At 45.2% G+C, this 22135-nt stretch overlaps 1 protein-coding gene across 3 annotated transcripts in view; it reads left to right on the forward strand.

Moving 5' to 3' along the window:
• The window catches only part of KIF25 (kinesin family member 25), a 161928-nt gene that overhangs the window by 60286 nt on the left and 79507 nt on the right, over positions 1-22135 (forward strand). For all 3 annotated transcript variants that reach the window (XR_012243938.1, XM_073627535.1, XM_073627536.1), the window contains one exon: positions 940-1025. Coding sequence is in view for 2 of the 3 variants with exons in the window: in XM_073627535.1 (XP_073483636.1) it covers positions 940-1025 (86 nt within the window). In the remaining variant the exon portion in view is untranslated. The remainder of the gene's footprint in view (positions 1-939; positions 1026-22135) is intronic.

The raw sequence follows: 22135 nt of genomic DNA on the forward strand, positions 1-22135 counted from the left end.
TTTAGCAAAATGAATGTTCGTGGAGCTTAGTAAATGAGAAAAGGTTGTGAGCATTTCATTCAAGCAATCACCACATGCCAGTGGAAATCCTATTTTTTTTATCACTGTCCCTGGCAGATAAAATGGATATTTAAGCTGAACACAGCTCTACCTTATTTGCTAAGCTAAGTGAATATTCACACTGTAAAGTGAATGTGCTTTATTCCCTTGGTAAATGAACATATACAGTATTTGTTGTGTGCATAACTAGATATGAAATTGTCCAATGGTGTGCACATAATCATTGTAGAGATGTGCAACCGTTGGGCTAACACAAACATGATCTCGTTTTTGTGTTGGAAATTTGCATCCTTGCAAAAATGATCAAAAAATGTTTTTTAGTCCACAGTGAAAAATACAAAACAGAACTATTGTGTTAAAATCAATCTACCATAAAAGGATGTCTAAAGCTTGCAGTTTGCTTTCATTTTTAAAGTATTAACCTCCTTTGATAATATTACACATGGTTGTTAGCTGGCAGCTTCTGCTCTTGTACATATCTAATTGTCTTCTTTTAAGAAGGCTCTTACATTAGCATGTTTTTGGACTATGAAAGGGAAGCAAAGCCTCCAGAAACAAGGAACAACATAACATTTACATACAGCTTTATTTGTCAGACTAGAAACTAATATATAGTAATAAATGGACACCATTGAGCCTGTAGATATTTGTTAAAATGTTATATTAACAATGCTAAAATTATTATGTTGTAGTTTGTTTAATTTATAGTATATTTGGCATCATCATAAATTATTTTTCTTTTGCTGATATTCAGAGAATCAGATGATGTTAAAGATGCATGGCAATATTTGAATGGAAGCCAGTATATGCAGAAAATTAGCTAAACAGCAAAGAATTGCCAGGGTGCCAATTGTAACTGCAGATTTTCTTTTTTTTTAGGAACTAAAGGGAAATATTCGAGTGTATTGCAGAATACGTCCATGTCTACCCATTAATAGACAAAAGTTATTAAACCAGCAGGAAAGGTAATATATGTAATATATATATATATATATATATATATATATATATATATATACACATACATACACACACACATATATACATACCCATATATATACTATTATTATTGTTTTGCCTATTGTACAGTATATAATATTGTGTCCTAATCGTCACTCTTTCTTTTCCTTGACAATGCATGAAAGCTCTACAGTAGTTACATTTGCCTTGGATGATGTAAGTATCCGATACAAAGTTACTGCGCAATGGATACATTGGCCTGGAACTAATGTGAAACACAAAATGACCCTGTCACCACATGGTTACTTATAAAGAAAAGGCTGGTCCTAAAGATCATTTATACTTACTTTTTCAGTGGCCCATGTCTTTAAAAAATGCCACTTCTCTGCTTCCCCATCAGTACAGGTATTCCATACTTTTGGGTCTGCAAGGTCAGAAAGTCAAATGCTTGCAGTAACAAAGTGTGATTACCAGTGGCGGCTGGTGCTCAAAATTTTTTTGGGGGGGCGCAAAGAAACTGAAAAATTCAGAAAAAAAACCCCATCAATTGCAACCTCACCGTACCATCAAACGCAGTCACTGTGCCCATCAATTTCCGCCACTGTACCATCAAACGCAGCCACTGTGCCCATCAATTGCCGCCGCTGTGCCATCAAACGCAGCCACTGTGCCCATCAATTGCCACCACTGTACCATCAAACACAGCCACTGTGCCCAACAAATGTAGCCACTGTGCCATATCAAATGCTCCCACTGTGCCATCAAATGCTGCCACTGTGCCATATCAAATGTTTCCACTGCGCCATCAAATGCTGCCACTGTGCCCCATCAAATGCTGCCACTGTGCCCCATCAAATGCTCCCACTGTGCCATATCAAATGCTCCCACTGTGCCATATCAAATGCTCCCACTGTGCCATATCAAATGCTGCCAGTGTGCCCCCCCGCCCGCTGTCTGCACTTACCCTGTCTCGGTGGGACAGCACCTCGATGCTTCTCAATGTCTTCTCCCGTCCTCTGCTTTGATTGGACGCCTGATAGGCGTCCAATCACAGCGCCTGTCGTTTCAGCCAATCGGGTGATGGGTAACATATCCGAGCACCTGATTGGCGTAGAGTCGCTTTAGTGTTTGGAAAGCGAATATTTATTCGCTTTTCTAACACAGCTGAGTGACCTCAGCTGGCGCTCGCAGGTCACCTTTTTTGATGCCTATTAAAGCCTATGGCTCTAATCACGTGCATCAAAAACACCCCCTGCCGCTGTAATTCAGGTGCCCGGGGCCCAGAGCCTGAATAGGGGGTGGCAGCAGCGACCATAGATAGATTCATGCAATGCATGAATCTATTTATTGGTGCTAGAGGGGGTGGCAGGAGAGAGGGCGGCGCCCGTGCTCTCTTATGGATGCACCACCACTGGTAAAGACTTTCCTAGATCATACTGCTTTCTGGCGCATCTCTGCTGACTCAAGCAGCTGTGCCACTCAGCATCCTGTTGCTCTGGAAACCTCACAGATATGTAAGAAAACAAATTTTGATTTGCTCACCCTTTAAATAAAGAGTTAAAATAGTTAATACATACAATATAAGCCAAAAATTAAATACATAAAATTGATGAAATACTACAACACTATAAGTCTAGGTTCACATCTATGCGGGCTGCGTTTTTGCATGCAGTTTTTGCATGCAGTTTTCATGCATTTTGCATTTTTTTTTAATCTTTAAACGCTGTAAACAACTGTATATAGCTGGTTGCTAAGGAGTGGGCAGGAAAGCCTGAATGTAAAAAAATATTTGCCAGCAAAAAAAAAAAATGTGAAAAAAAGGGCAAGGGGTCCCCCCCCCCAAAATCTATACCAGACCCCTATCCGAGCATGCAACCTGGCAGGTCAGGAAAGGGAGGAGACAAGCGAGCCCCCCCCTCCTGAACCATACAAGGCCGCATGCCCTCAACATGGGGGGTGATTTGGGGCAGCGTGGCTCTGTCCCCCCACTCCAAAGGGTAAGGGCCTCTTCCCCACATCCCTAGCTGGTGGTTGTGGGGATCTGCAGGCAGGGGGCTTATCGGAATCTGAAAGCCCCCTTTAAGAAAGGGGCCCCCAGATCCCGCCCCCTATGTGAATGAGTATGGGGTATCCGGTACCACCACTGATGTCTTCTACCTCCACTGCCTTCTCCCTCTTTTAAAGTGTCTTCTCCCTCCGGTGATGTCTTCTCCCTGCGCTGTCTTCGCCCTCTAGTGATGTTTTCTCTCTCCGGTGATGTCTTCTCCCTCTGCTGTTTTCGCCCTCTGGTGGTTTCTTCTCCTTCTGGTGGGTTTTCTCCCTCCAGTGGTGTCTACTTCCTTCACCACCGCTGACCCAATAAAACATTAAAAAACGGTCCTCCTCCGACACTGGCTCCCTCCGTTGTGTCAGCGCCGGTGTCTACCAGTTCTTATATAGCCATGGGGCATGGCTATCCGGTGACGTCACACAGAGAACCTGCCCCTTGTGACGTCACGTGCCGTCACGTGCCCCCTTCCAGATTTTGCAAAAGCCCCTGCCCGCAAACCCCCACAACTACTGGCCAGGGTTGTGGGGAAGAAGCCATTGTCCCCATCAACATGGGGACACGGTGCTTTAGGGGCGGGGGGGCACCAGCTCCAAAACACATAGATGTGAATGTGTACCATAGGAAATCATGTTAACCACTTGCTTATTGGGCACTTAAATCCCCCTCCTGCCCAGACCAATTTTCAGCTTTCAGCGCTGTCCCTCACTCTTTGAATGACAATTGCGCGTTCATACAACACTGTACCCAAATTAAATTTTATCAATTTTTTCCCACAGAGTTTTCTTTTGGTGGTATTTGGTCACCTCTGGGTTTTTTATTTTTTGTTAAAAAAATGAAAAAAGACCGAAAATTTTGATAAATACAAAAAAGCTTTTTATTTTGTTATAAAATTTTGCAAACAGGTAATTTTTCTCCTTCATTGATGTACGCTGATGAGGCTGCACTGATAGGGTGCACTGATGGGCACCGATAGACTGCATTGATGGGCACTGATAAGGCAGCACTGGTGGACACTGATGAGGTGGCACTGGTGGGCACTGAGAGGTGGCACTGATGGGTGGCACTGATGGGCAGCACTGTAGGGCATTGATAGGTGGCACTGAAGGGCACTAATAGGTGGCACTAATGGATGGCAGTGATGGGCACTGGTTGGTGACACTGATAGGCAGTACTGCTAGGTGGCACTGATGGGGCATTTGATTGGCACCACTGGTGGGCATTGATAGGTGGCACTGGTGGGCATTGATAGGTGGCACTCGTGGGCATTGATAGGTGGCACTGATATAAACTGGTGGGCACTGATTGGCGGGCACTGATATGCACTGTGGACACTGGCAGGTGGCACTGGTGGGCACAGATGAGGTGGCTGTGCCTCTTCCTCTTCGGGACCGGTGTCCCTTACACAAAAGCCGATAATAAGCTTTTTTTCTCCTCACGCTGTCAGCGAGGAGAAAAAAAAAAAGATTACCGATCCTCTGTTTACATCACGTGATCAGCTGTTATTGGCTCGGCCCCTTACTCCGATCTGTGATCATCTGAGTCTCATCGACTCGGTGATCACAGAGTGCGCCGCACGTGCCTCACAGGGGGCGCGCGGGGAGCGTGCAAAGGGGAGGACGTCTATTGACGGCCTCCCGGCAATGTAGGATGGGAAGAGGTTAAGTGGACTGTAGTGCTTTCCTGGAAGCCCCACTAAAAAACACATAGGTGTGAACATAGGATAATTGTATGTCAAAAACTTTTCTTTTTAGTTTTGAAAAGAGCAGGGATGGATTAGAATCCTTGGTGGATGTTTATTTCAGGGGTAATTTCCTCTTGCTTGCTGTCATGGTGAACAGTTTCACCAGACATTAAGTGTAGAATAATCTACAACAGGGACACCAACAGCAAAAAAAAATCTGTCTGCACAGATACAATGCCTTGAAAAAGTATTCATACCCCATGACATTTTCCACATTTTGTCATGTTACAACCAAAAATGTAAATATGTATTTTATTGGGATTCTATGTGATAGACCAACACAAAGTGGCACATAATTGTTTAGTGGAAGGAAAATGATAAATGGTTTTCAACATTTTTTACAAATAAATATGTGAAAAGTATTCCGTGCATTTATATTCAGCCCCCTTTATTCTGATACCCATAACTAAAATTGAGTGAAACCAATTGCCTTCAGAAGTCACCTAATTAGTAAATAGAGTCCACCTGTGTGTAATTTAGTCTTAGTATAAATACAGCTGTTCTATGAAGCCCTCAGAGGTATCTTAGAGAACCTTAGTGAACAAACAGCATCATGAAGGCCAAGGAACACACCAGACAGGTCAGTGATAAAGTTGCGGAGAAGTTTAAAGCAGGGTTAGGTTATACAAAAATATCCCAAGCTTTGAACATCTCACGGAGCACTGTTCAATCCATTATAAAAAAAATGGAAAGAGTATGACACTAACCTACCATGACACGGCCGTCCACCTAAACTGACAGGCTGGACAAGGAGAGCATTAATCAGAGAAGCAGCCAAGAGGCCCATGGTAACTCTGGAGGAGCTCCAGAGATCCACAGCTCAGGTGGGAGAATCTGTTCACAGGACAACTATTAGTCGTGCACTCCACAAATCTGGCCTTTATGTAAGGGTGGCAAGAACAAAGCCATTGCTGAAAGAAAGCCATAAGAAGTCCTGTTTGCAGTTTGCGAGAAGCCATGTGGGGGACCCGGCAAACATCTGGAAGAAGGTGCTCTGGTCAGATGAGACCAAAATTGAATTTTTTTACCTAAAGGCAAAACGAGATGTGTGGCGGAAAACTAACACTGCACATCACCCTGAACACACCATCCCCACCGTGAACCATGATGGTGGCAGCATCATATTGTAGGGATGCTTTGCTTCAGCAGGGACAAGGAAGCTGGTCCGAGTTGATGGGAAGATGGATGGAGCCAAATACAGGGCATTCTTAGAAGAAAACTGTTACAGACTTGAGACATACAACCAGAGCTACACTGGAATGGTTTAGATTAAGCATATTCATGTGTTAGAATGGCCCAGTCAATGTTCAGACCTAACTCCAATTGAGAATCTGTGGCAAGACTTGAAAATTGCTGTTCACAGACGCTCTCCGTCCAATCCGACAGAGCTTGAGCTGTTTTGCAAAGAGGAATGGGCAAAAATGTCTCTCTACATGTTCAAAGCTGGTAGAAACATCCCCAAAAACACTTGCAGTTGTAATTGCGGCGAAAGGTGGTTCTACAAAGTATTGACTCGGGGGGGCTGAATACAAATGCACGCCACACTTTTCACATATTTATTTGTAAAACATTTTGAAAACCATTTATCATTTTTCTTCCACTTCACAATTATGTGCCACTTTGTGTTGGTCTATCACATAAAATCCCAATAAAATATGTTTGTTTTTGGTTGCAATATGACAAAATGTGGAAAATTTCAATGGGGTATGAATACCTTTTCAAGGCACAATATTATCTATCTATTCATGACCTTCTATTGACAATTAGTCCATTTGCTGCATTGGCACACTGCACTTCATTTTTCCTTCCATATTGATCTTTTCCTTCTCTCTTTTCTCCTAATGTAAGGTCTAGAGTACTAGTTTTTATGTTTTGATCTGTGTGAACATTAATGGGAAAAGTTTATTTTTCTATTACTGAACGTCAATATGTACGCTAAGACCTTACTATATTTGTTACTCTTTAGGGTTGATTTACTAAAGGCAAAAAGACTGTCCACTTTGCAAGTGCAGTTGCACTCATTTTCTCCATGGATTAGAGAATGTGGTATAGTTTCACTTTGAAAAGAATACCCAATTATGCACAAGAAAAAAAGAAAAGCATTTTCTGTTTGCACATGATTGGATGATGGAAATCAGCAGAGCTTCACCACATTCAATAAGCTCTGGTGAAAATGAGTGCAACTGCACTTGCAAAGTGCACAGTCTATTTACTTTAGTAAATCAATCTCTTTGTCATGTAAAAATATGGAAAGAAATGTTGTCTGCAGTCCTTGAATTCCATATTCAACTATTTTATTGCCATCTGAGTTGCATATTTTCACTTGCTGGCTTGTCTAATAGCTGTCATTAGAACAGTAAATGGGGGAAAATCTCTGTGACAGAGCACCAGATAGAAGTAAAACCTGACAGGGGCTCTAATCCTTCCCCATACTATAAAAAAGTTTGGGCTGAACATACATTTTAAGTAATTATGATTTGTATGTAAATTGTATTATATTTCACAGATTTCTTTCTACATTAAAAAATTATAAGTAAACAATGATTTGTGCATTGTTAAATCACCATAGAATCAGAGGTGCTCGCTGCCATTTTTTTGTCAGCTGGGTTACATTATGTATTAATATTATTATCATTATTATTCCAGGATAACTTGGTTATATATTCAAACTTGTTCAGTAAGGCAGAGCAAAGAGCAGTCAGGGTGTGCAAAATACAATAACTCCTAACAACCAATAAGGGTTTAGTTTTCTTTAGTCAGCAACGTTAAAAGATGACTGATTTCTGATGGACTGATATGTGCTGTTCTATTTTACATAGCTTCATTACCAATTGCTATTTGTATGTTATATTAAAAAATGGTGGTTCTTTTTCATTTAATGTGCTTTCTAAATACTGCATTGTATTTATTAATGTAATATTTGCTTTATAAATAGGAAACAGTTTCGCTAAAATGCAAACGACCAGGCCAACCAGCTGTGGATAAAATATTTAATTTTGAAAGGTATAAATTTAGAATCATCAGTTATTTTATTGTATGGTAGATGCAGTGGGTATAAAAAAGAATCACCCCCTCTTTAAAATAATTACATTTTGTCGCTTTGCAGCCTGAAATAAAGACAGACACAGTTTTTGTTTCATCCAGCTGTATTTACTCCGTGCAACTTATAACATCCAAGTGAAAGCTATAACACCAGCATGTCATAAAATTCTTCAGAAAATGTTGCAGTTGCGACCGGGCCTTGGTGTTCTGCCATCGTTGGGGGGGGGGGGGGAATGTGCCAAGACGGCAAGAAGGGGGCCCACTGCAGAACATGTGAAAGGGTCCTGCTGTGGGACCATAATAAAGGGCCTCGCGATGGGAGTAAAGGGCCCCAGGATCAGTGTGACGGGCCCTGGGCCCAAAGGGAAGGGCCTCGGTCGGGGGTCAGGGGGGCCCTTCATGGTTTCTTGCACTGGGGCCCTGAAAGTTCTAGTTACACCTCTGACATATCCTTTACATGACTGGTTAGCCATGATAGGGACTACCATAGTATATGAAGTAAGTTACTTGCAGTCAAAGAGTTAAAGCAGAAAGTCAGCCTTACCTTCAGTCATGCAGAGTTCTACAGGCCCCTCTCCTGTACTAAAATTGCTTACTATGATTTTACTGCACACAGTGTGCATTTCGAAGCTGCAGCAAATCATATGGAACCCCCATTTCGATTTCCAGGTTGGAGGACGTCCAACATCATCTAGTACTTTCCCTGGCCTGCCTCTATCATTCATTGGATTTCAGTTCTTTTGATAATGGAGGCTCAGAATCACATGTTGGCTTTACCTAGGTTAGTATGCATGCAAATGCAGTCTGCCTAGGAACTCCCACTCCCCAAGGATGATACCCACCTGTGAAGGTATTTTGATATTTTCCTAATTCCTTCCAAGAGCCAGCCCCCTGCTTGCATCAAAGCTGAGGTCTTGGGAGGAGAGCTATGTATGGCAACCTGACGATACCTCCCACCAGCCTTGATCTGATTCCTGCTTCTAAAATAAAGTGTGCGATAAAACCAGGTATTTATCAGCTTTAAGATGATTTCTTTCCTATGTACAAAAAAAGTTAAAAAGATACGGACTTATACACACCACTGTTAGAAAGGGTTTCTTAGCACTGCACTCTGCAGTGACAAGTACATAAAAATCTTACATTTGTAATGAGCATATATGGCCAACCCTATGCACATAAACATTTTTAAAAAGTTTTGCATATACTGTAGATAAACCATATGGAAACAGAGGCTTATATACACAAGTGGTAAAATTGACTGCATATCCCTGCACTCCACATTGACAAATTACCCAATACACCTAAAGTTGTCAGTGATATTTGAGAAAAACCTTGGATTCATGGCATGTTTCTTTGAACTGAACACAGACTGCAAGCCGGCCCCTGCTGACACCACCTTTCATTCTCTTCAGCAGCTCTCCTAAATGTGTGTTCTTGAAAAAGGCTGCTGGATTCACCCATATGCGGAATGGATTTGGGTTTTCCTGCATCCAAATCGCATGACAGGCAAGTGTGACCAGCTCTCAATGGAGCCAGTTCACACATGTCCAGGGCAGCCGCAGTCTGGATTGAAAAAGGGTCCGGTGCGTGTTTGGGTTTGGTTCAGATGCGAATTCAGGTAAAAATTCGGACCTGAATTGGACACGGCTCCAAGGCACAAACCCACAGCCGCACATGTGTGAACCCGGCCTCAAGCAGTAACTATTTCATGCACGCACAGTGTATACATAGCATAGTCATTAAAGCATAACTGAAGGCAGTGCGGGACAAGGTCACCTAGAGCCCAGGGAAAACATGCCAAATTGCCCCCCCCCCCCAAGATGTATGAGCATTACTGTATGTGTCAGAAAAAATCCCCCCCCCCCCAAAAAAAAAATGGAGCACAAATCTGCATGCCTACCCTCTAAGCATAAATTCCCCCTTCTCCCAATACCACCCCCCTTCTGAAATCCCACTCCCAGCATGAATCTTTGCCCCCCCCCCCAGCTCAAATTCTCTCATTCCCCATATGCCCCCAGTTCAAATCCACCCCCTGAAAAAAATCCCCCCCTCCTAGTACAAATCCTCTACCCTTCAAATTTCCCCTCTGAGCACAAATCCTCTTCCTCCCACTCCAAATCCCCCCTCCCAGCACAAATTTTCCCCAATCCCCCATCCTAGCACAAATCCCCCAAAATTCCCCCTCCTAGCACAAATCATTTCCCCCCATCCCCCCTCCCAACACAAATCCCCTGAAATCACCACTCCTAGCACATCTCCCCAAATTTCCCCTCCTACAACAAGTATTATAACCCTGACACCCCCCAAATTCCCCCTCCCCTCAAATCCCCAACCTCCTTGTGGTTCCCCTCCCCCACACATGATACCACAGGGCAGCGGCCTTCCTAGCCACCCCTTGTCCCAGCCCTGACTGAAGGCAAAACTTTTTTCCCCAGTTGTCTTCCAGGACAGCCCTTGAGAGATGGAGTCCCTCCCATCGACCCAGGAAACACATTGCCAAACAGTTCAAAAGGCGGTCCCTCAGGTCCCTGGTCAGTCATTTGTGTTTCCTCCGTCGGAGGAACATGTTGCCAGGAACCAGGAGAAGGACTCTATCTCTCAGGGGCTGCCTGAGGGGAGCGGAGCCGCACAGGGGGACCGGGTCCTATCCAGCGGCTCCAATTTAGTCCTACCTTAAAATGCTTGGGGCTCGGGTACCATCCAGCTGACAGGAGCAGACCCGTTACCCCCCTCTTTCCAGTGCCGAGGTGTGCCAGGGGCAGGTTGGTGCAGGTTCCCCCCAGGAGCAGTGACAGATGGATTCTTCCATCACAGCTCCTTGCTGCAATAGCGGAGGGGGTCGGAGACGCCGAGCGTCATTTCCGGCGGAACCGCATCATCCTGGAGGAGGGGAAAGCCCACGCTGAGGCCTACAAGTCCCAACCAGCGTCCAGCTATACTGGACTAGCGGTGGGACCCGGAGCTCGTGAGGGGGACCATGGAGGCTACTTCCCAGGACACTCCGGTGGATGCAGGCACTAGCCAAACCCAGGTAGGCTGCTGGGCAAGCCCTTACTGTGGTTTTTTCTGGGGTTTTGTTGTAAGGCTGGGATTTGTAGTACCCCATGGTGGTGGTCACCTCACAGTCCCGGGTGTATGCAGTGGTGGTTGCAGCACAGGTGCTTTTAGTGAGAGTTAAAAAGGTTCTCTGATGCTAAAATAGTTAATTCTTTATTTTAGGGTGAGGAAGCTCCAAGGGAAGACAAGTCAGGCCGCAAAAAATGCCCTAATTGTGGAAATAAGTTGTCCTCAGGCTCTAACAAAGCCTTATGCAAGCAGTGTATTGCAGGCTTACTTAAAACAGAGGCAGACTCTCCCTTGGTGAAATTCCTTGGCTCCTTTAAGGATGAGATGGCATCAACCTTTAAATCTCTCGGCGAGTTAATCGCAGATGTAGGCACGTCTGCTTCCACCAGTAGAGCAGCTGCGATTTCCTCTTCACCATGCCTTACAACACCCAGTTCTGGGGAGCCCCGTACAGTCAGGGAGCATTGCCCCGTGTTAGTTAGCCCTGAATCCTCTGACGCAGACTCAGATGAGGATCAGGCTGTAGCTAACAAAGCCGCAAAATACAAGCTGTCTCTGGAGGATGTAGACGAGCTGTTGAGCGCTATTTATGATACGCTGAAAATTGATGAGGAAGAAACTCAATTGACCAGACATGATAAAATGTATGAGGCTCTGGGGAAAAAGAAAGCTAAGGTATTCCCTATACATAGTGTGCTTTCTGACCTTGTCCGCAAGGAATGGGCCGAGCCAGATAAAAAGGTCTTCTTCCCAAATTCCCTTAAAAGGAGATTCCCCTTTGATGAGAGCCCAGAGGCAGTCTGGAATAAAAATCCTAAACTAGACGCCCCTCTGTCCAAAGTCTCAAAACAGTCTGACCTTGCTTTTGAGGATATGGGTCATTTAAAGGACCCAATGGACAGGAAAACAGATATAGTCTTAAAAAGGGCCTGGGATTTTTCTATGGCAGGTTTAAAACCAGCTCTGGCCACTTCTTGTGTTGCCAGGAATCTGGAGTTCTGGTTAGCCCAACTAGAAGAGCATCTAAAGGCAGGCGGGCACGCCTAGGGGGGAGCTCTTAAAAACCTTCCCTATGCTTTTTAAGGCGACAAGTTTCATCTCTGACGCTTCCACTGATGCCATAAAATTTACGGCTAAAACAGCTGCGCTTTCTGTCGCAGCCAGGAGGTCAGTCTGGATGAAAACTTGGGGGGAGACACGGCGTCTAAAACACACTTGTGCAGTGTCCCCTTTACAGGAGACCTAGTCTCCGGGCCTGAACTAGATACCGCCTTGGAAAGAACGGCGGATAAAAAGAAAACCTTTCCTATTAAAAAGAAAAATTTTCAAAGAAAATTTTTTCGTCCCTCAAAGGAACCCTCCAAATCAGAGAAGGAGTTCAAACCCAAAAAGCACTGGACAGGACAAAAAGGGAAAGGGAAAGGGGGCATACTTTTTAACCGCCCCAATGCAAACCCTAAATCCCAGTGACATCAGGGTCCTGGTGGGAGGAAGGTTAGTGAATTTTCTCCCACAGTGGGAAAAGATAACCTTAAACGAGTTTGTCTTGAACATTATAAAAAGAGGGTATGCGCTGGAGTTTCACAGCGATCCACCCTCAAAGTTTCTTGTGACAAAGCTTCCAAGGCACTCAGAAAAGGCCAAGGCCTTACCTCTGTTAATAGGGGAAATGGTGGATCAAGAGGTATTGACACCAGTCCCTATTCAGGAACAGGGGGGGGCGTGGCTTGGTGCCGAACAGGAATGGCTGCCTGAACTCCTCGCTCTGTCCCACGGAGGTCCTGCTAGCTGACTAAAGGAGCCCTTCACCACAGCTAACATGGGGAAACCGAAGGACAAACATCACAGTCCCGTCCAAATCCCCTAGAGGCACAGACCTGCTCTCCGGTCACAATATTCCGGAAATATTCCGGCCGCGATTACACGAGGCCCCGGCTTCAACTCCGGCCTACTCCGGAGCACGCTCCTCCAGCCTCAGCCCTGCCAGGAGAAGCTCCCAGCGCACGGAGAGCCCGTCTGCCACCCGACCACTTAACATGAGTGATCTCAGATCGGTAGCAGCAGACATCAAAGAATCTTTTGCTGCTGCTTTTACAGATCTCAGGAGAGATATTCAATTGATGCATATGAGGATTGATGACTTGGAAACAACCACAACCCGCCATGATGCCGCCTTACAATAGCTACAACACTCAGATCTGGACAACCGCGGACGCCGCCATAATCTACGGGTAAGAGGTATGCCCGAATCCGTTGAGCAGAATCACATAACACAGGCTACAATTCAGATCTTCAACGATTTGCTGGGTAGACCCCCTGAGACCCCCATCGAATATGAGCGTCTACACAGAGCTCTTAAACCCAGAGGCAGAGACACAGATCCTCCCAGGGATGTGATATGTTGCCTAATAAATTTCAGATTGAAGGAAGACATCTTGAGAAGAGCTAGGGAGCGCCGTAGCTTGCTGTACCAGGGAGCAGAAATCAAGATTTTCCAAGATCTGTCCCCCATAACCCTGCAAAACAGAAGAGACCTGCGCCCGCTGCTCGACCTGTTACGCCATAAGGGGATCCAATATCGCTGGAAATTTCCCTTTTGCCTATCCGCATCAAATGCTGGACGCACTGCCAATCTGAAAGTCCCGGAAGATCTCGGGGGGTTCTGCAATACACTACAGATACCATTCATCGAACTCCCAGACTGGTATAGAGTCTTTCGTACCCCCCAGCCCCAAAGAACCAATTCCATGGAAGCTATTCCGGTAAGAGATGAATTCCACATCAGAAGGCGCAGATCATCCTCTCCAAGATCACTTCCTCAAAGAGATCAGCGAGATAGAGACGGACAAAGCCCAACAGCATCCCCGGCCCACAGGCGGGCCAGGCCAGATCAGTCTTAATGACTCCCTTCCAAGTACTTGAGAACAATACAACTCATGCTCGGAGTTGCCGTCTTTTTCAGGTCGCCACCCCACGCCAAGCCCCAGCGCCATTGAACCAGGACAGGACAACAAAATGACCGGCGCCTCAAATTCATTCTGCAATGGGCTATTTAACACTCGACTCGGACCTGCCCCTCCATATACAAATGGACACTATTGCATTTCTACAAGTGTAGAAACCCCTGAAGATCCCATGCTTTCTCCCTCCATATAAGCTCAACAACAGAACATCCTCCTTAGAGAGATAACCCTCTTCCACAGACCCCAACAGAAGCCAAAGTATACCTCTAAGAAGCATAATTTCAGCCGAATCCATCACCAGTGGAACATTAACTGATCGAATAACTGGCTACCATGCGATCCACCAATTCCCTTATTTAACCATCAGCCTATATTAAGCCTATGATTGACAGCCTGGGATAGATCCCCATCGTCCACATGACGTCCTCCGCTGCAGTTAACAGTACCCCTTGGGTCCCCTTTCTCCCTTTCCTCTCCTCTCCCCCCCTTCCCTCCCCTTCCCTACCCTCCCCACCCCCCCCCCACACACCCAGGTACCTTCTTCAGACCAAAGATGCTACACCAATGAGATGGACTGAGCACCCGAGACAAGTATAAGCTAGACGCTTAACTTACGGTACTCCACTGTGCTCCGATTTATATATAGAGTTCTTTATTTATTTATTTTTCCTTTTCTCCTTACTTGTATTTCATGCTTTTGAATATACTTTTGCTAAATTACTTGCTATGCATATCGGGAAAGGGGGGGGCTCGTCCCGCATGGAAAAGGTCCTTGAACAGCGCACCCCTACTTGCTGTACCCGTACCAGGGACTTCCATGTGAGACGAGCTTCCTAATGGTGGACAGGTTCTTTTGAACTAGCAACTCTAGGGCTAAAACCGCTGAGTTTTGTACTGACAACTGAATACCCATAAAATGCCGCTATATACCTAACTCATTGATGGTTACTACCATGAACAGCTATGGGCCACTCTTGGGAAACGCAACCACTTGAGGTGAGGTTTTGTCTTATCCCGCTGATCAGACCATATCTCGACCAGTTCATATACCTAAACATCAATGAGTCCATACTCCTTCCCCCACCCGTAGCCAAATTACCCCTCTAATTTATAGCGAGCTAACCTTCTTGAAGTTGCTCTACCTCACGCCCTCACAAATCCCCATAACCAAGTACGAGGTCACATATTGCACTAAGTCCGACTCATTATAATTATTATTATTGTTATTAGTATCATTATTATTATTAGGATATGTTTATAGATGGTCTAATCATACAACTCTTCCTGTGCCTTTTTACTTGCTCTCAGAGTGGCGACTTCCCCGAGTTTATTAGCATAGCGAGATACTCTCTCGGTACATAGTCTAAAGTTTAGTGTTTCAATTGTCTATAATGTTGACTGTTAATGATACCACAACATCAATCTGAGATCTTTCACCATGTCTTTTTCCCTTGCTATAAAAGCAGGCTCCCTCCACACAAGTTGAATAGACTTATGACGACCTCCCACGGACTGGACATCCTACAAACCTACCTCCGGACACTTTCCACTCCTCCATACAACAGGACAGTGACTATCCTAGTTGACCCACACCGGACGTTTCAACCCCTAACAGGATAAGGTAGCTGGACTACCCCTACCTCCGGTAAGTACATCTTACTCCTCGCTAAACACCCCCACTTGACTAACTTCCTCTCTTCTTTCTCTCAACCCCCCCCTTTCCCATACCCTCTTTCCCCTCCCCCTTCTCTTTACCTGGGTTTCGCCTCCCCTGGTCTCCACCGTAGCATTCCCCACTGTAACGATTAAAAACCTATCAAGGGCGTATAATTCTCCACAGAATAAACCTACCCACACTGGTCACATTTGTAAAAGGCAGCCCCGCCTCGTGACTAATCCAGCAACCGGGTAATACCCAAATACCATGGTTCCCCTACATTCTAGTCCACCACACAACACTCTCAAAGTGGTCTCACAAAATGTTAAAGGGTTAAATATCCCTGAGAAGCGAAGCCAAATCCTCAACATGATGAGTAAATTGAAAGCAGATGTGGTGTTTCTGCAAGAAACTCACTTCCGCATGAATAACACCCCTAAACTCGCAAGCCGTATGTACCCTACATCCTTCCATGCCACTAACTCACTAGCCAAAACGAAGGGGGTCTCGATTTTGCTCCTTAAAAACCTCCCGTGGCAACTGACAGATTCCCTCGTAGATCCAGAGGGCCGCTATTTATTTCTAAAGGGAGTCATCCATAATTGGACGGTCACTTTAGCAAATATATACAGCCCCAATACTGCCCAGGTCAGTTTCTTCCGCTCTATTGCAACTACCCTCGCAGGCTTTCAATCGGGGATTACAATCCTTGGGGGCGATTTTAATGGGACACTTCAGCCCATCCAAGACTCCTCATCGGGGTCCTCCACCCTGCCTTACAGAGCACTGAGACAAATTAAGATACAAATACAGGAACTCCTTCTACACGACACATGGCGTACCCTACACCCGAATGAAAAAGATGACTCTTTTTTCTCCGCACCTCATAACAGGTATTCCAGGCTAGACTGCCTCTTTCTCTCCCAAAAAGATCTTCCCTTCCTAAAATCTGCTACCATTGAACCCCTAATCCTTTCAGATCACCACCCGATAACCCTCTCCCTAACTTTCCCGGAAAGAAACATGGTCACGAAGATATGGCGTCTAGACCCATCTCTCCTCACTTCAGAAATTGATACCAATCACATCCGCACTAGCCTAGGTAACTACTTCAGGGAAAATGACAACTCCGAAACAGCACCCCTCACCCTCTGGGAGGCACACAAGTGTGTCATCCGAGGGGAATTTCTCACACTTAAGGCCAATCGGAAAAAAGCACAACAGACAACTATACGGGAACTAACTAACAAAATAAAGAGACTAGAATTACTCCACAAGCAGTCACAGACACAAGACACATATCTAGAACTTACACAAACTAGGAAACTTCTCCTAGAAGTCCTCAACCACAAAACCCGACGCAAATTTATGCTAAATCAAAAGCTATTTTATGAACAGGGAAACAAATCCGGGAGACTCTTAGCCAGAGCTATCCAAACTAAGAAAGCTAGCACTAACATCCACACCATAAAAGACCCCTTAGGCAATTCGAGCTCGAATTTAGCAGACATAGCATCTCAATTTGAACGCTACTACACAGAACTTTATAATATACCCCAGCAACCCGAAGCAACTGTAGGCCAAACCCCTAGAAAAGCCCTTATCACAGACTTTCTCAAAAAGTTCAGCCCCAAACCCATACCCCGGGAAGATGCCCGCGATTTAGACAACCCCATATCCGAGGATGAACTCAAGAGAGCGATTAAACAACTAAAAACAGGCAAAAGCCCAGGCCCAGACGGCTTTTCAGCACTTTATTACAAGACATTTGCAGATATACTCTCAGCCCCGTTTCTGAAGGCATTTAATTCCCTAACCTCCACAACATTACCTTTCCACAGATTACTAGAAGCGCATATCACGGTCATACCGAAGGAGAGGAAGGACGCCACTTCAGTCACCAGTTACAGACCTATCTCCCTACTTAATGTAGATCTCAAATTATTTGCCAAAATTCTAGCAAACCGGCTCCTTCCCCTCCTTCCCGCAATAATAGGGAAAGACCAGGTTGGATTTGTTCCTGGCAGAGAGGCCAGGGACAACACCATCAAGGCAATTAACTTAAACCATTGGCTAACCTCCCAAAAACAAAGAGGCTTCTTTCTATCCTTGGATGCTGAGAAGGCGTTTGACAGGCTGGCTTGGGACTACCTGGGGGCGGTTTTACGCCACTTAGGTCTACAGAACCGAATGTTCAACCTAATTATGTCCCTATACACCACACCAACAGCAAAAGTCAAAGTCAACGACCACCTGTCAGACGCCTTCTCCATCCGGAATGGAACGAGGCAAGGATGCCCACTATCCCCTATCCTTTTTATTTTAACCCTAGAACCCCTACTACACTGCCTACGGTCGAACGAGAACATTAAAGGCATACCCATTGCAGGACATACATATAAAATAGCGGCCTTCGCCGATGACATCCTGGTATTTTTAAGTGATCCACTGACCTCAATCCCAAACCTGCTCAGAGATTTTGACCTATTCCGACAAATATCCAACCTAAAGATTAACTTCTTAAAATCCCATGCCCTCAACATATCTCTCCCGAAAGACCTAGTCTCCCAATGCCAAAATAATTTTCCCTTCGTATGGAAACAGAACGCCATCACATATTTGGGAATCCAATTGACCACTCACCTATCGGATCTATACACAAAAAACTTCACCCCGTTGATTCGCACAATCTCAGATGACCTAAGCAGATGGGATAAACCCCATTTCTCATGGTTCGGTCGTGCGGCCATCCTGAAGATGAATGTGCTCCATCGTATCCTATATCTGCTACAAACAATCCCCATCAAACTTCCCGCAGCTTTCTTTCAAACAATTAAACAACAATCCCTGAAGTTTCTATGGAAACACAAGCGCTCAAGGATAAGCTTCGCCCAACTCTCGAAACCCAAAACTAAAGGGGGTATTGGTCTACCAGATTTGCAAAACTACTCCCGAGCATGCCATCTGGGATGAATTGTAAAGTGGTCAGTACACGAGGGGGTTAAAGATTGGGTGAGACTAGAAGGCTCTTTTTCCCACTTGTCCATCAGAAGCACCCCCTGGATTCTCCCTTGCCACATTCCTAGAACCCTAAAAGAACATCCCCTAATAGAAGCCACCCTCAGTAGCTTCAGAGAGGTATGTAAGAAATTCAAAATTTCCTCTAATCCGGGGCCCCTTACACCTATTCGACTTAACCCAGCCTTTACCCCGGGGATGTCCAACAATTTCCTCAAAGATACTTGGCCACACAAAGACATGTCAGCCCAACACTTCTTTAAGGATGGCAAATTTCTAAACCGCACTTCACTCCCAACAAATGCAGGGGGCGAACCTCCCCCGCTATGGAATTACTTCCAGATTCGTCATTTTCTCACAACAATAAACCGAAACACATCTCTATCCAGAGATTTAACCCCATTTGAAAATTTATGCTCCCAAATCACACCGCAACAACATTTGATTGCAAACACCCACTCTATGCTTTACGCCTTGACTTCCCCTAAAGACACCAAAGCTTGCCAGGTTTGGGAAAGAGAACTTCAAATAGACCTAACAGAAGAAAACTGGGAACGAATTTTCACAATAGCACACAAAGGCTCCCTCAATGTCACGACACAAGAGAATAATTACAAAACCCTTTCCCGGTGGTACTGTACACCTGAATTACTAAATAAATTTAATCCAGAGACGTCAAACAAATGTTGGAGATGCTCTAATGAAACAGGTACATTTTTATACATCTGGTGGTCCTGCCCACTTCTCCAGACTTTCTGGATACAGGTACATGACATTACCTCTCACGTAACCACATACCCTCTGGACTATACTCCAGCTAGGCTTATTCTCCACCATTCCTCCACTTCAGCCCACACATACAGAAAATCTCTGGGGGTACATATGATCAATGCAACCAAATTATGCATCTCAGCCCACTGGGGATCCCCCCTTACCCCAACTATATCTGAATGGTTTTCCCGTGTGGGCAAAGTGGCTGAAATGGAGGAACTAATTCACATTGCAAAAGATTCACCATCAAAATACTCCCGAACATGGGCCTGTTGGACCCACTTCTGCACCACAGAGAGATATACCTCCATCATGGGGCCAAACCGTCCCGATTCCTCCAATGACTGACTGAGATACTCCAAATAACACCTCTGAGAAACATATTTACTCAACAAGACCCGCTGATTCTACCACTCCCGCCCTAATGCGGATCCCGGGGGGAAACCCCTTCAGACAGGGATCTTCCCACGAAAACCTTCATACCCTTGAAGCTCGGTGGAGACCGGGGAGGGGATGCCCCTGAACCCTCCTTCCCTTCCCCGTGCTTGTCTTCCGCTCTATCCCTCATTCCCACTCACCTCTACGTCTTTTCCCCTTTCCACATCTTTACCCCAACCGACCAGACGACAATAATCACATATCTATCCCCATGACAATTCCAACTCATGGGTATAAATTGCCATTTACCCCTCACATCTTAAAAACTGACGAGACTACCCCCCCATACAGATATACCCACCTTACAAACCCAATACTTCCATACGTGCTCAGGAATAAACAAACGGATTTATATCTAAATACACACTGCCACTTCTCTAGCTAGCCCCTTAATTTTGAAACTATAATCAAAGTGGCATTCCTGTACTAGACAAGTCCAGATCTCAGATGATGAGGTAAACCTCAAGTTCGAGGCTGTTTAGTTCCTTTTTGTATCTGTTTAACTTTCTGATAAACACATATCTGACTCGCTATGCTTCAGTGAGATAAGTCATGTTAATAAGGTTTATGTTGTCTGAATACCTATTGTATGTAAAATCTGTGTAACAACACTTTGTTCACGCAAAAACTTTTATGGGAAAAAAAAAAAAAGGAACAGGGGGACGGATTTTACTCGCACATTTTTGTGGTAAAAAAGCCGTCCGGGAAGTTCAGCCTAATCATGAACCTCCGACCTCTGAACTGCTCCATCCGATACAAAAAATTCCGGATGGAGTCCATCTACTCGATAAGGAATCTTCTCCAAAAAGAGGTGTTCATGGCTACCTTGGATTTAAGGGATGCCTATCTGCATATCCCAATAAGGAAGGAATGCCAGAAATTTCTTCGGATGGCGATCCAGATAGACACCAAAGTTTATCATTTCCAGTGCAGAGCACTTCCTTTCGGACTGTCGTCCTCCCCGAGAATCTTTACCAAGGGAGGCATTAGTTCCGTTAAGACTACAGTCAGTCACGATTATTCCATATCTAGATGACTTACTCCTCACGGCCCATTCGGAGAAACAACTTCGTCGGGACCTAGAGTTGACACAGCTCAGCCTGACGCAGTTGGGGTGGATAGTCAGTCTGAAAAAGTCCAAGACTACCCCAACACAGGAAATTTTGTACTTGGGGTACAAGATCCTGTCAGTAGAGCAGAGGATAGTCCTGCCGGAAGAAAAGATATTGAATCTGCGCCAGAAAATGTCTTTTCTTCAAAGCAGTGCCAAGTGTACAGTGAGGGAGGTGATGTCGGTCTTAGGACTGATGACAGCAGCCATTCCAGCTGTACAATGGGCCAGGTTCCACCAAAGAAACCTCCAGAGGTTTCTGTTGGAACAATTAAAAAACAGAGATCTGGAAGAAGAGATTTCAATCCCCTCCAGAGTAAAGCGCTCCCTCTGGTGGTGGAAAGAGTCAGAGAATTTGAACAAAGGGGTTCTCTGGATCTCTCCCGTCACATCCATACTAACTACGGATGCGAGCAGCTGGGGCTGGGGAGCCCACCTCAACTCAGTCTGGGCACAAGGCAGGTGGACGGCAGAGGAGAAGCTCCTCTCGTCCAATTGGAAGGAGCTAACAGCTGTCCTCAGGGCTCTGTTATTCTTTCAGAATACAATACAAGGTCATCATCTACAGGTCCGTTCAGACAATATGACGGCTGTAGCTTATAAAAACAAGCAAGGGGGCACCAGAATTCATGGACTAATGCTGGTGGCCAGTCGCATGTTTCAATGGGCAGAATCCGGCATCCATCTCTGCAGTTCACCTGAAAGGGGAGCTCAACAACACTGCAGATTTCTTGAGTCGACAACGAGTGTCGAATCAATAATGGTCTCTACACCCGGAAGTGTTCAACTACATAGCAGCTTACTGGGGAAATCCAGTAGTGGACCTGTTTGCAAACAAGGAGAATGCAAAAGTTCCAAATTTTTGCTCGCTACACCCAGAAGATCAGCCCTGGGCATTAGGCGCCTTACAGACCCCATGGACCTTCAGTTTAGCGTATGCGTTTCCTTCGCTTCACCTCATCCCGAGGGTTTTAGCGAAGTTTCTAGTAGAGGAAACGTGTTTAATCTTAGTGGCACCGTTTTGGCCCAAGAGACCGTGGTTCACAACCTTGCTACGGTTAACAGACCAACCTCCTCTGAGGCTTCCCTGCAGACCAGACCTTCTGTCGCAGGGACCTCTCTTTCATCCACAAGTATCCATGCTGAACCTCTCAGCGTGGTTACTGAGGAGGAAATTTTGAGGAGCAAGGGCCTGACTGACAGAGTTATTCAGACTCTGCTACAGAGTAGAAAACCTGTCACTCAGGCCACTTACAGG

This window comes from Aquarana catesbeiana, linkage group LG04, assembly GCF_042186555.1.
Source record: "Aquarana catesbeiana isolate 2022-GZ linkage group LG04, ASM4218655v1, whole genome shotgun sequence".
Lineage (NCBI taxonomy): Eukaryota > Metazoa > Chordata > Amphibia > Anura > Ranidae > Aquarana > Aquarana catesbeiana.